Consider the following 14,563-nt stretch of genomic DNA (forward strand, 5'->3'; position numbering starts at 1 on the left):
TCATTTTCTAAGAGTAAACTAGGACATAAGTACTTGGTAAGATTATTCCCTAGCAGAAGCTAGACTGAAGTAGCAGATCCCATTCCTAGATCCGCTTTCCTCACGCTGCCTTCTCCTTCTTTTCTCCAGCAGGACACAGGGCGCCCACCACGCTCTTGCTGCAAACACTCCTCACCCTTAAAGGCTGAGCACCGCAAGAACTCCGCAGCAAGAGTAAGGGCACAAGATGAGCCGTGCCGTGGGCATGCAGCACCTGGACCTTGCTCCGGGGTTAGCTGTTCTCTTGCCTGCAATGGGAATTTAAGAGATGAGGGTACTAACCAACCTAAATCAATCCCTAGCTGTGGTCTGGAATTTCTTTTCCGACAGTAATGCAGTTCTCAGGAGGTGGCTGGAGCTACCAAACAGGGTCTGGCACAGCCTGGTATGGAATGCCAGCGGGAAGTTCTCCCTGACCCATCGCCAAACACAGACGGGTAATTCTGGGATCTGCACAGACAACACGGGCCCTTGCATCTACCTCGGTACGTAAGGTTAGGAACACCAAGTGCCAGGTAAAAATAGTCAGTTGAACCCAATGAACAACGTATAGATCCTCCAACAGGGATTAGTAAGTGAAAATGATCTTTTATGGATTAAAAGCCCTTGGTTTTCAGCGCTATATGATTTTTAATAGATTTATACTACTTCCCTATCGGAAGTGCTATGTTGTTCTAGAGTTCCAGTTCTCTTCTGTTTTTCTTCTCCAAAGAGCAATTAAGAAATTTTATTTACTGAGATCATGGATGTTAAAGAATTTCACTTAATAACCTTTGTTCAGGCATAAGTACACATGGAAATTTAAATGCTAGTGTAGAATCTAATGTCAAAGTAGATAAATATAACCCATAGCTGATGGTTTATCACTTCAAGAACAAGTTTAAATTACAGATTAAAAGTAGCAGGTAAAAAACAAGCAAGAGGAACCCAAGGCTTTATCAAGAAGTCCAAGAAGTTTACGCATTTCTTATGTGATTTGCCCCTACACTAATAATCCCAAAGATTTAATGCAAAATTAAGGAGTGAACTGAACCATATGAAGTCTCTTACTTCTCGTCTCCTTCTGCTGTCTGGAAGGATTGCTGCCAGCTATTCGTGCTGCACCATACGCACATTTCCAAGTGCAACGCCAACCAACGCTTTCCAGGGGTTTTTGACTGAGTAGAACAAGCACAGACTCACTTCTCCTTTCTCTTGCTCACAAAGTGTAGACAAAGCGACCTGCAAAGTCAGCTTCTGAACTCCAGCGACTAGGAGCTAGGAGAGGCGGGATGTGGAAAAGTGAACGAGAGCTGTGGGAGGACTACAGCGTCAGCGAGTTGCTTTGCACGTGGGCAAATGCTTCTGCAAGTCCCACCTGCCCCAGGAAGTCACAGTGCAGCGGAGATGGCCATAATCTTGGGTCAGAACCAGGGCCACAAAGAGAACTCTAAAGACCCAAGAGCGAGAGCTCATCTCGTTATTAGCTACCTCAAGAATACGATGCAACAAGAACTGAGAGAGGAAAAAAATATCTGAGGCAATTTAAGTGTAATAAAACATTAAGTCAAACAAAAATATTACACTCTCACAACAAGTTTAGTCTCAAGATCCTTCCAGTTATACTTCAAGCAGACAAAAAAAAAAATCTGGCCCTACAGTTTCAATAAGCAAATGCCAACTGCGCTCGTGAACAGTAATTCCACATTCCTTAGTAGCATTGCACTGGATTTGTCAGAAGTGACAGTTAGGTATCACCTGTATTTTAGAGAAATACTGAAAATTAGTAATTTCATTCAGTATTTTTGTCATATTCCAAAACAGGACTTCTCTATTATGATGTGTAAAAACTTGATGGGGTAGAAATCCTGACAACACAGCTACAGACAGAAGAGCTCTAACACAATTTACTTCAGACAGCATTCACAGATGCATATTACACAGCACAAGTGTAAATACAGAACCGTGCACCTTTAAAGGTTTACTGATTTCAGACGGAACTATCTATATGCAGCCCAAGGCAAGGTTCACCCTTTAATGACACCAAAACCAAATTTATGAAGAACCGTTTTCAGCATAACTTCAGACTGGAAATTCAGTTGAAAGAAGCCTAATCAAGGTAAGATACGGTTTTTACGGTAAAGTTAATGGTGCCAAAATTGAAGGAGGCTTTGCAATCACAGTAATTTCAAATGTAAGTTCGCAGCACAGACTCGCAACGCAACGGCCATTCCATCAAGGTACGTGCATTCAACAGCAAAGTGAAAGCAAAAAGCTTAGCAGCACAGGGTGGTATAAACCAAAAACAGAACAGAAATCTTAGCTTGCAGCTTTGAAATCCTTCAAGTTACATACTTATTTCACAATAATAATCCAAGCATACAGATAAATGTGGTACTTAAACTTCCTACAGAGCGACACTCGTTTTTGAGCTGGTGAACACACGTGTCCTTCCAAAAAGAGGAACTGCAGCAACCTGGTACACATACAGATGAAACCGCACGTGTCAGAGACTTAGTGGTCCAACAGTTTTTTCATTTCAGTGAATCCATCTGGATTCCCATACTTGTTTAAAAGGAAGAGTAGGATCTGTTCATGTTTTTTAAGCTGTGGAAAAAGCAGAAAGAATTCGAAATAGACTACTGGGTTTTTTTAATTAATTTCTGATTTCACGTGATGGTAGATCCTACAAACTCAGGTAAGTCTCATATTAGTTGACAGAATATACAGTTCCCTTCTGCTGTAAAATCTTCTGGAGAGGGAAAAAACCCAGCAGAATTGTAGCTGACTTCCCCCTGCCTGCCCACCTCTCCCTTCTTTTTCCCTCCCTTTCTTCTGAAGAAGCTTCTTTGAATCAAATTGATGAAATACTCAAATTAGGGCAGAGATCAGGATCTTAAATTTGGTTATTCACATGTCTATTTCCTGGTGTTTTCAGTTACACTGGAATATTCTGTCTTCTCTTCATCTGTTGTGAGACTTTGAGGCAAAGCTACCAGAGTAAGGAAGGATAACAGAAAACAGAAGGTGACCAAACTGAAGTCAGAAACGACATTAGCTAGATCAAACCAGAACATCAAAGAGATGCAAAGGGGGAAGGGAAAAGGAGGTTCAGACAGAGAAGTCAGCTGTGTTCAGGAACAGCATAGTTTTACTGCCTTTCTGCCACTAAACTCCTGGAAACTATAGTTACTCTGAAGCAGTAAAGGTCTAAATGACCTTGAAAAGAAATGCTCTTTTCCTACCTCCAAAATATCATAGTACATATTTTTGCTTTTGACCTTGCTGCCTCTGGCTGGGGGGAGAGGGGGAAGTTCCAACCACCCTTGAAAGGGGTTTTGTGCTTTAAAATTCAAGGTTTAGCTCATTCCTCTGATGAAGATCCTCACTTTGAGAAAGGCCGATGCACCTTTTCTGGTATACTTTTAAGTTACTTTTAGTAATCTAATGTTCTAATTTTTCATAAATACCCTAAGTTTAAAAAGAAAGAAAGCTTAAAACCAGAAAGCTTTCAAAAATTACAGGAATATGCCATATCTGTAAGTGATACTTTACTTTTGTTTGCAAATTGAGGGAAAAAAAAAATTCTGCAACTGGCAAACACTCTGAAAAACTCCAGTATTCTACTGCACTTGGATTCTCAGCCTAGCTCCATGCTTGAAACTGTGGCACATGGCTCTTGTCTGCTACCCGAAATACACATTCTATGTGCAGCTGTTTGCCAAGTTCTACCCACAGCGAAACACAGCCATATTACTGGGGAAAAAAAGAAATCCATCTGCCCTTTGTCCCAATAACACCATTTATAGAAAACACCTGAGCTGTATGTGTGGCAAAACAGGCTAATGAAGTCTGATCTATACACTGTCCTCCCTCAGTTTCAGGGAGGTCTACTTATTACCATGTATAAAACAAAAAGAGAAAAAGCATCAGGATATTCACTTTGCAGATCGTCAATGTTTTGGCTAGCTGTTAATCTCCCTAACTCCCATTTTCTTCCCACACAGAGTTTCTTTTAAATTCTGGAAATATAAAAAAAGAGAGTTTGCTGAGACTGAATCTTACTTGCATTTTTAATTCCATGCAGCAGCATTTGGTCTCACCGCCAATGCCTACAAAAAACAAAGCAAGTGAATCAAAGTACACATGGACACTGCTTCCCTAATTTAAGAGGTGATACATGGAATTCTAAGACTTTTTAGAAGGAAAAGTCACTTAAGCATTCCATGTGCCCACAGTTCTTCAGATTAAGTAATCTGAAGTAATTAAGTGAAAGTATGTACCTTGACATTCAGTATTAAAGCTTTCAGCCCTGCAGGATTTGACCAAACCTTCCATTACCAGTTTGTCAGCTACATTCAGACTACCATTTTCATCAAGTTTCTCTACTGTTACTGAATTAACATTTCCATTAATCCCTTTCACTGCAATTGTGACGTATTTATTCAGTAACATTTCTTTCAACTTGTCCAGTAATAATGGAGACCACTTGGCTTTCTCTATTCCTGAAAAAACAAAAAAAAAGTACAATCAAGTTTGTTCTATAAAAAATTCCTTTCTGATATGACTTGAATCTTACATGTAATGCTATCACTAGTTTTGAAATATGATGCTAGATTTTCCTGACAAAGTGCTTAGATTCTACAAGTAATTAAGTGAAACACATACTTTCCCAAACAGCTTTCGCAGTATTAAGCAGCACGCTATTTCAGCGGATCATCACGTTGTGTATCAGTATTCAAGAACAAACACTATCATCAGAACAGGTACAGATTTATAATGTTCAAGAAAACCAGTCAGGATTTTTTTGTGGTGGTTTGTGGGATTTTTCATGGTGGTTGTTTTTTGTTTGGGTTTTGGGTTTTTTTTTACCTGCAAGTGAACATGTAATTGTCTGAAAAGGCAGCTTTAAGTAGGAATCAGTGATTGGCAGCACCTTTGAAAGTGGTAAAGTTTCTATGTTCCCATAGTCCACATACAGTACTTTCACTACAGACTGAGAAGCTTTCAGAACAAGAGCTCTGTACCAGCGGCCATCACCTGAGAAGATGGGACAAGAAGAATCACATGTGAAGCACTGTCTTATAAACACAGTTATCCCAAGAACAAAAATCTGTATAGTTTTCCAGGATTTTTTAAGTACTCTGGTATATATAAGAGGCCAATTGACAAGAAACAAGCCCACAGAATAGTTTGACTGCTGCATTCATAAAGATATAAGGGTTGCTTTCACAATTCTGCCCAATTAGTTAAGATTTTTACTACAATACTGTTTTAAGGATGCCCACACACTGTATTTCTAGCTCCTTATCTTTGTTTTCCCAACACCTATACATCTCAAGTCATAACCAAAATTAAAAAGAAAACAACCCCCTTTTTTCCTCAGTTATCCTGAAAAGCCATAAACAAACAAAGAAATCAGTGGAAGTTGAAGACAACTGCCAAACTCTTGTGGCCTGTCTAATTTTTTTTTTTTTTTTGGATTCATCTATTCTGTTTTCCATGAGCTGTCATCTGATCCAGCACCCAGGTTAATTTTCAGCACTTAGACAGATCTCCTGTAACGATCCACAGGCAGTCAGCATTTACTACTTATGAGTCAACAGTATTTTTAAAAACATATTGAGTAAATCTATAAATATAAATCAGCAGAGAATCCCCTCTTCTGAAAGATTAAGATAATAAATGAAATTCCTTCACAGTTAAGAACACTTTTGGCTTGAACTAACAGTTTACTAAGCCTGGACAGCTTGTTAGGCTAACAAGGCTGAATGATTAGTTGCCCCAGCCAGTGTCACCATCCAGTGCTCGCACAAAGCAACAATAAGCCACCCTGGCACCCACAAACTAGAAGCGGGTCTGTATACATGCAAGCACACTATTGCTGTGCCATCAATTTGATGCCGCTGACACTCAAACACAAATAAGTTTCAGTTTAACTAGTAACTAGCTTGCTTCCCTCATAAAGCTCCCTACATTTTGCAGGGCACAACCTATTCTTTATTTTCCCTCCTGGACTGTGACACGGTTTGTTTGCCTAGAGATGCAGTCAGGCTATCCTTTGTAACAGAATGCAGAGATCCGTAAGCGCTTTAAAGTTGGTGGTTCTCTTTTTTCTAAAGCAAAAAGGAAAGTTGTGTTTCACACCGGGCAAGGAAGTATAAGGACTGCCTCACCTGAAAACCTGGCACAACAGGCTTCACCCGGTCTTGGTTCGAAGGACTGGTGCTTACAAGATTTACAATAGTCTTCCAGTTCAGTCAACAGCCTATGTAGGCTCTCCTGATCTACAGAAAAAAATATAGTGGATAACTAACCACATTTGGGTACCACGAAGCACAAACTTTTAGTCTCTTGTACTCCCACCTGTGGTACTTTTTTGTATTTTATTACTGCCCAAACTACATTCCCACATGGTTCAGTTCGCTGTAGGCATTCATCTCATTAACTAGCTTGCAACAGTGACTTCTTGTCAATATCAGAACAGTGAACACGTTCTTACCTTTAGTTTGAACTGGTACAGCATAGAACAAGTCCGGGCTTACAACTTCTGTTACACAGACATACACGGTTTCACCTACGGCCAGTTCAGTCGACTTCCAGTGCCCAAGTGAGGTTTCTACCAGGAACAGTAAGAAAACGCAGTGTACCGCTCTCCTCACACACGTAACTGTTACAGAATATCTCTTTTCATTTTAGAGACAACTGCATGTCTTCAAGAAGAGAAATCTAACCCAAGATAATTCTTGCTTAATTTGCTGTTCACAGACTATTGGCATATAAGAGTAGCTAAAGTAAAAACCACCTGAGAAAAATAAGATCTTGGAAAGTAAACATCGAAAAGTTTCAGTTGTAGCAAATTTGTCATCTTCTACTATCAAATATTCAAACAACATTCATTTAAGACAAAACCATTGATTTCTCTCTCTCTTTTTGTCTGTAATGCCACCTGCAGGGCAGCTCTAAAAACTGGCAGTATAAACTCTGCATGTTTATTATTTATATTAACTACAGTTAAACAGCAAGATCACAGTTAAAGGCTGGAATACTGAAAATTCTCGTTTAATCTAATAGTTAACATTCATTCAATTACCTTTTTTGTCAACAGACTTGTTTGGCGAGTTATTTTTATCCTGCAGAATGTCCCTTACAGCCAATTTTTCAAAAGTTAGTATCTCATTGATCACTTTTGGATGACCTGTGGAATTGTCAATAAGCTCTACACCTGCCCCATCCCTGGAAAGGGAAGTTACTCTGGCTTGAAGCTTTATCCCTGCAGTGTACATATGAAATCTTGCTGTAGCTTCTGGAACCCATTTGCTGCCACCAGGCTTTATACCTAGGAGGTAGAGAGAACTGTTCAAAAGACCTCCATTAAGTGACTTTCTTGACCACTGTGTTTTCCCTTACAAAAGCCACCCCAAAACACCACGAAACCACACACCACTTTTTTTAAAGCACAACTTGAAATACCGAGGCTACTTCTACTGCCTTAGGGATCCACGTTGTACTTGATCCTGCTAACTGGGCTCCCTCTTCCTCCTTTCTTCTAAAATAACACATTTCCTCAGCACTCCCAAGTTCCGTTTTCTACATTTTATGATTTTCTACCAAGTACATTACTACGCCTTAGCACAAGTAACACTGTTAAGACTGTTTATGAATCAATTTAATATAACCTTTTTATCAAAGGAGCAGAAAACCAAAATGTTTTAAGAGAGGGAAAAAAAAAATCCCACACCCAAAAAAAAAAAAAAAAAACACCCCACACCAATAGCAGAAGACACTTTGATTAAATGTGGTTTTGAGCTTTTTCCTGTTTCCACAGTTTGTATTTTTAAACCAAGCAGACTACATTAGAAAGAACAATTTTGTAGAATTTTGAGTGATCTGGCATGGAAAAGGAAGAGGCAGAGAATTGGTAGGAGACTGAGAAACAGCAGTACGGGCCCAAACCCTGCAGCAATCAAATGCAACATCCCTAGAGAGAACTGAAAGGCCAGCATGCTTCATAAAAACAGATGAGCTCCCTTCCCTGCAAAAATATTGAGAAATAATTAAGTGGCACAAAAGCACATTTGTTACTAGTAAGACAGCAACCAAAAGCTAGTAAGTACTACAGGTGAAGCAGAACTTGAGAACAAGTTCCCTTTGACTGTTAAATCAGTAAGTAACCTTCATGCAGATCACTCCACAGCACCCTCAGGCCAGGGAAAAGCCACCATCTTTCTGTTAAAGGCTAGTCTGCTGTGTAGTAAGGCTAAAACAATGGCTCCTAAAATTTCCAGAGGCTGGAAGCAACACAAACATTCATTATAATATCAAAAAAACCCAGACACACCTCCACACCCTCCAAAAATAAATCCCCAACAAACCCCAGAGTTCTGTTAAGTAAACCCTGTCATCACCCCCCTTCACCTAAAGCATAAGTCTCTAAACGCAATAGCTCCTGTGAAGAGAAAGAATCCACAGGAAGAGCCACCTGAGAGCCAGCATTTAATCCCTTGAAATGGAAGTCTTAGGAACGAGGATGAGATCTGTCGTATTTTATCCAGTGGTACTTCCTCAACGTTCCCATAGTCCACAAAGCACACTTCAACAGTTCCGTTTGAATGAACGTTTTGCACCAGAGCACGGTACCAGTTACCATCATCTAATTTAAAAAAAAATTAAAAAAAAAAAAATTAGTTCACATATTCAGTAAGTTTTCCAGCATTTTTTTAAGTAAATAATTCTCTGCTATCCTCTGCCAATGTAATCTATCAGCTATATCCTTTTTTTTTGTTTTTCCCCTTTACGTTCACTCTGTAAGAACAAAACCACCTCAGTCTGTTACTCACCAGTGAAAAAAGCACAGCAAGGTTCTCCATTCTCAGGCTTAAAACCATTCGGTGGGGTTTTCTGACAGTATTCAGACAATGATTCGTTAAGTAAGTTTAGAGCAAGTAACTCTGACAATTAGAAAGAAAAAAAAAGGCAAGATGAATGAAATAAGCTCACTTGAACGTTATCAGTACTGTTTGCTGTATTTTGCTACTTACAAAAGATTTAATGGGAGGTTTCTGTGAATTTTAGATTTTCATAAAAAAAGAACTGTTGACACAGAGTTAAACAGTTAACTTACTAGACAGACTTATTAACAGGAAGAGGCGAGATAGCTGATATTTACTTGACAAAACAAGTTCAATAGGATAGCAAAATGACCAGTAAATCTTCCTGCTAATCCAACAAGCACCCTTCTCTCCAAAATCTAAAGTACATTTTGCAGCTAGATGACACCATGGGAATTACCTAGTTCAGCCAGTGCATATGATGGATTATGAGATCTCACCCTGCTTGCTTATTTATTTTTTATAATCAAATCCCTTAGCCTGCTCTGTAACATTACTATTAGGGAGGAATTCAGTCATGTTTTAAAGCCAGTAAGCCACAAAGGATCTATACTCTCCCTAGGTAAGTCAGGAATGAACTTCACTCGCTTTAAGATCTGGCCTGTATTTTTGGTTTGAACGCACTTAAGCTTCCACTTCCAGCCACTGAGTTTGATCATGCTGCTTCTCTAGCAGGTTAAAAAGCCAGCAGCTATCAGAGTCTTTATACATGCAAACAGAAAAGAAGATTATTTTTTGAGCTTATGCAACAGGAAGTCAAGTTTCAAAAGCTGCATTTCTTCTCATTTTCATGTCATTTTATCTTTTGAATCTTGTTAAGTTTTTATAAATTAGAACAGGACAGCATACTAGAAGAGAGCTCCAGTAAGTACTGTATGGGCACAGCAAACGTCTCTCTTATTTGCCATCTTTTGCAGATTTTTATTTAACTGCTTAACTTCAACATTTTCAGATTTCAATCTCAGAGTCACTACATACCATGATACCTCCCCCCCCCCATTCCACTTGTATTCTTTGATTAAAAAAACCCCACAAAACCAAAACCCTCAGAGGTAAGCCTTGGTGCTATAAGCTCACTTGAAACAATAATGCATTAGAACTTAATAAATGACAGATCAGGAAGGAAAGCAACTAGCAGCAAGAAAAAAGGTGAATGGACTTACCACTCTGATTTGAAATCTGACAGTAGAATTCTCCAGGATTGTACAGCGTACACACCATAACATCTACGGTTTGTTTAAGAGTTAGTTTACTCCACTTGCAAATTCTTTTGTTTGTTGTGTCCTCTACAGCGTACAGAGAAGTAGAGGAAGGAAAATATTAAAATAATATTAATGCTCATTCATGTCCTCAAATTCCTTGTTATAAGTAATCCAACAAGCTAATTACCAGTGAGAGCCTCTTTGTAGAATAAAACCAAGTAAGAGAAATGTGCCAGTTGCTTCATGTATTTCATCACTACTGAGAAGGGCAAGCCTTAGAGGAGCAGGGAAGAGTAACCACACAAAGAGGTACAGACTAAGTGGCAATAACCTCAGGAAGAGGGACTGTGAGGAACCTTGGTTCCCAGGAAACTGCTGTCACCGGGAGTACTGGAAAAGATCGCAGGAGAAGAAAGAACAAAAAGATTAATAGAAAGATTGGTTGCAGAAATTCGTACTGTATATTATACTGAAGTACCTTGAAAGAAGCTTATTATTTAACAGAAATTGTAGAATAGCTCATGTGAAAACTAAACCATGGCACACTGGAGAAGCTGCCATTGCCTCTATTAGGGAATTATTAACTCTTCCTGTATTTGTCATAGATGTTAAATTTGTTACAGCTTGTGGTAGGCACCAGCATGCAGAAATATGGTCAGCCTTTTCAAGACACGACTCCAAGTGGCTGGGCTCTGACTTTGGTAGACTTTTCCAGTTTTAAGTGTTTGGGTTTTTTTCTTGAAAATGAAGTTCAAGAAAGTTTTGACCTTTAAGGATGGCCATGCTGAGATGCTGTTCCATCTGCCTACTATTGTGACTGACAGCAGATTACTTCCGGAAGTTATACTGCCAACAGGCAAAGAAAAAACTAAAAAAATAACCTATTCCCCCTCATCCCCCAATTTAAAAACAAAACAAACAAAAAAAAAAACCAAACCCCAAACTGAAATACAACCCCTCCAAAAAACAAATAGGCTCTCAAGTCTTCCTTATTTTCAGTGGAATACAAGACTATCCTTTGCAATGTAAGCAACTGCCAGATCCTTCCTGGAAGAGGTAAAGCACTGTCAGTGTATTTTGAGAAGTATGTTCAAAGAAGTAGAAGCTGGTTGAATTCTCGACTCCAGAAGGAAGAACAATTAACAAGAAAAATTAAAATTAAGAAACGGCTCAAAGCGTAGAGAAAGCTTTAGGATGCCTAACAAGTGTGATGTGTAATTGTCTATTCTTTCATGTGATGGTGAGATTTTTTCCAATTAGTTCTCAAAACCAAAATTAAACTGTTTCTTAATTTCTGGCAAGTTAACTAAAACCTACTCCTATACCATGCTGGATCCAGCAAACACAGATTTAATCACCAACTTTATTTAAAGCAAAAAAAGTTAATGAAAAACTATTTTGCAAGTTGACAGAGAAATCTGTCTGCTAAAATTTCAATATAAAAAGCACAAGTTATAAAACAGAGTGGTAGGGGTTGGAAGGGACCTCTAGAGATCATCTAGTTCAACCAAAACGCACAAGACAATACCTGATAATCTGTTTAGAACCCACATTCAAAAGCTCCCACTCAGCACGAAAAATTTAAAAACGGTGAGAAGTAACCAAGAAACCTGTGGAGTACAAAACAGGTCCAGGATGATGGCAATAGGTCAAAATGTGCTTGGATACAACCACAAGAGTTCGTGTTCATTTGAACATTCTTCTGAACAAAGATGAAGAATAACCATGTCCTGGCCATGAAGCATATAGTGAGGAAGACCAAACTTAAGGGATTTGGACACAGCCTTGACAAAAAAAGACTTCTTCCAGTTTTCCACACAGACAGATCAGAAGAGGCTATATAGTTTCACCAGGCACAGGATGGAAAAGAGGGGCTTCATGTGAGGGAAGCTAGGAATCTTCCCACAACACAAAGTAGTCTGATAAAATCTGCAAAAAAAGGCAATTTAGGCACAGCCTTGAAGATGTGTAGGCTACTGTGGTCAAACAATTTTTCAAGGACTAAGTATGTTGGTTTAGGTGTAAGAGATATATATAGAGATAGATGAAATACTATTTGAGCTAAAGAGTGTAAGGACAAGCAAGGACTAACTAGTTACATCCCACTTCACCTGGAAATTTTAAAACTTCTAACCAGGGAAAGTGAAATACTATTATTGTCTTCCAAAAGTAAGCAACTGCAACTTCGTTATGTATGCACACACACACACATAAGCAAGCACAATTTCTTCATCGCAAAGCCTGCCAACTTCACAGCAGTGAAGGCTAGGCTTCATCATAGAATCATAGAACAGTTGGGGTTGGAAGGGCCCTTAAAGATCATCTAGTTCCAACCCCCCTGCCATGGGCAGGGACACCTTCCACTAGACGAGGTTGCTCCAAGCCTCGTCCAGCCTGGCGTTGAACACTCCCAGGGATGGGACATCCATCAGCCACACTAGAAAATTCTTACCAGTCAAGAACTTGTATTCTTTGTACCCACTATAGCAGGAGGTTAAATAACACCAGTTCAGCAGAATCTGCTCATACTCACCATTTACTTGCTTGACATCACTCATTCCAATTGCTGGTAAGGCCATCCTCGACTCCTCAGCTGCGCAGCCTCTCTCTATCAGATGGCCTGATAGGTTTATTACTGGAGTAACTGAGGCATCTACAAGCTCCACCACAGATCTGTAACTGTCTTTATCCACTACTTTTACTGTGAACACTTTGTCTTTCACCAGCTGCTGCATAAAAGAAGTGGCTTTTGAGGTCCAGGCTCCTAATGGCGGTTTTACACCTAAAAAGTCACAGAACATGGAAAGTTCAAGTCTCAACAATATGTTAGTATTAATAAGAAGTGTCAGTCTTCGGGTCTCACAAACACAACCTATAGTTCTGAAAAACATTAACCATCTCTCAGCCAAAGTAGCTGCTACTATAAGCTTCTTCCTCCTTAAAATACTCACTCTTTACTAAATTTATTTCTAAAATGCAGGTTATAACCCCTACTTCACAGTAACAGATTGGCAGAAGTTGCCTTCCAGAGATATTCTATGCAGCAATAATCCTTGACTCTAATCAGGAAACATCTGATCACTTTTTTTGGTCCATGTTGTGGACCTTTCTTAGTCTCAGAACACTCATCATCAGCTACAGGCATCATGATTTGCCCCAGAAAACAGATTTCTTCAGGTCACATTCCATATGCATTGGTTCCATGTCTACATACAAGAGAAGTGTTTTCTCACATTCTCCTCCAAAGAAAGAAGCTAGAATGCTACTCTGAACGTCCCCAAAAGTTTGAAAATCAGGTTAAATATCAAGTATTGTAAAGGAAGGATAGACAGCAAGTATTCCAAAGGACCCCTGCATAGTGGAACAAATCTCCAACAGCAGGTTAAACAAGTATGTCAAAAAACAGATTACAATCCTGCCTTCAGACAGAAGGATGAGCTAGGAAGCATCAACATCTTTTCCAACTTGACAAATTTCACAAGCCTACAGACAAGAGTAGTTTTACTAGATGGGACACAGGGGAGGGGGACAGATGCAGTTCTAAATTTCAGGATATAAAATGAAATTTTTACCTTCCTCTGCAGTGTTAGAACCATAACAAATTTAAGAATTCCACAAATCCAATAGGTGACTGAATTATGCGTAGAATAAAAGCACATGCAAAACCCAACAGGTATGTTAAGATAACAGTTTTCCAAGGGTACAACTGCAGGTCAACAGGTACATTAAGAAAGATTTGTCACATTTTGTAGGTATGCCACAATAATTAAGAATTCTTGAAATAACACCTACTGTTATCTCTGTCCTTCCCTGTATTTCAGTATAAGATAGTACAGGTGTGATCGTTATCTAATCCTGTTTATTTTACTTTTACCCAGTTTAAAACTGCTTATAATTTATTTCATACCTGACAAAGTACATCTTATGGCTTGAGCTGGCAAGTCCATTAATCTTGGAATCATAGGACGAAGTCTAGTCAGCGGAAGAACTTCAAAATTACCATAATCTATATAGCCTACCAAAACAGAATCTTCAGAAACACATGCTGTAACAGCAGCACGATACCAAAGATTGTCTTCTGGAAAGGAAGGCATAAATGTTCATTGTACTTGCTTTTAACTTCTGAGAATAGAATGAATTTTTGGGCAGACCAATACAAAGAAAAAAAATACAGTGTCAATCTTATCATAAAACAGCAGCATTACACTTCACAGAAACCTTCACAAAACCCTTAGGGATGCAACATCTACCACTCTCACCCCGTGTACGAGTTGAGTGTTGCAGGCTCATTCTTTCCATAAAAAATATCCCCACACACCACAAATACGCATTGCAACAAAGAACAGACTACGTTATGTGGATGCAGTGCTTAATTTCAATACATTTAAACAAACAGCAAACAGTATCTCAGCTGACCACAGTGACATGCAATTAGAATCATAGAATCATAGA

At 39.1% G+C, this 14,563-nt stretch overlaps 1 protein-coding gene across 1 annotated transcript; it reads right to left on the minus strand.

Annotated features, from left to right (window-relative positions):
- Positions 1-2,532: 2,532 nt before the first annotated feature.
- LOC104503659 (tudor domain-containing protein 1-like) lies at positions 2,533-14,189 on the minus strand (the record flags this gene model as incomplete). The annotated part of the gene is given in 13 exon segments (XM_010159440.1): positions 2,533-2,625; positions 3,920-4,065; positions 4,068-4,130; positions 4,302-4,523; positions 4,891-5,058; positions 6,195-6,297; positions 6,513-6,637; positions 7,112-7,357; positions 8,501-8,671; positions 8,859-8,969; positions 10,073-10,195; positions 12,645-12,893; positions 14,019-14,189. Coding segments are annotated over 13 exon segments (1,991 nt in total), but the record flags the coding sequence as incomplete, so codon positions are not given.
- Positions 14,190-14,563: the final 374 nt, after the last annotated feature.

Source organism: Eurypyga helias, unplaced genomic scaffold (assembly GCF_000690775.1).
Source record: "Eurypyga helias isolate BGI_N326 unplaced genomic scaffold, ASM69077v1 scaffold46330, whole genome shotgun sequence".
In the NCBI taxonomy this organism is placed as follows: domain Eukaryota; kingdom Metazoa; phylum Chordata; class Aves; order Eurypygiformes; family Eurypygidae; genus Eurypyga; species Eurypyga helias.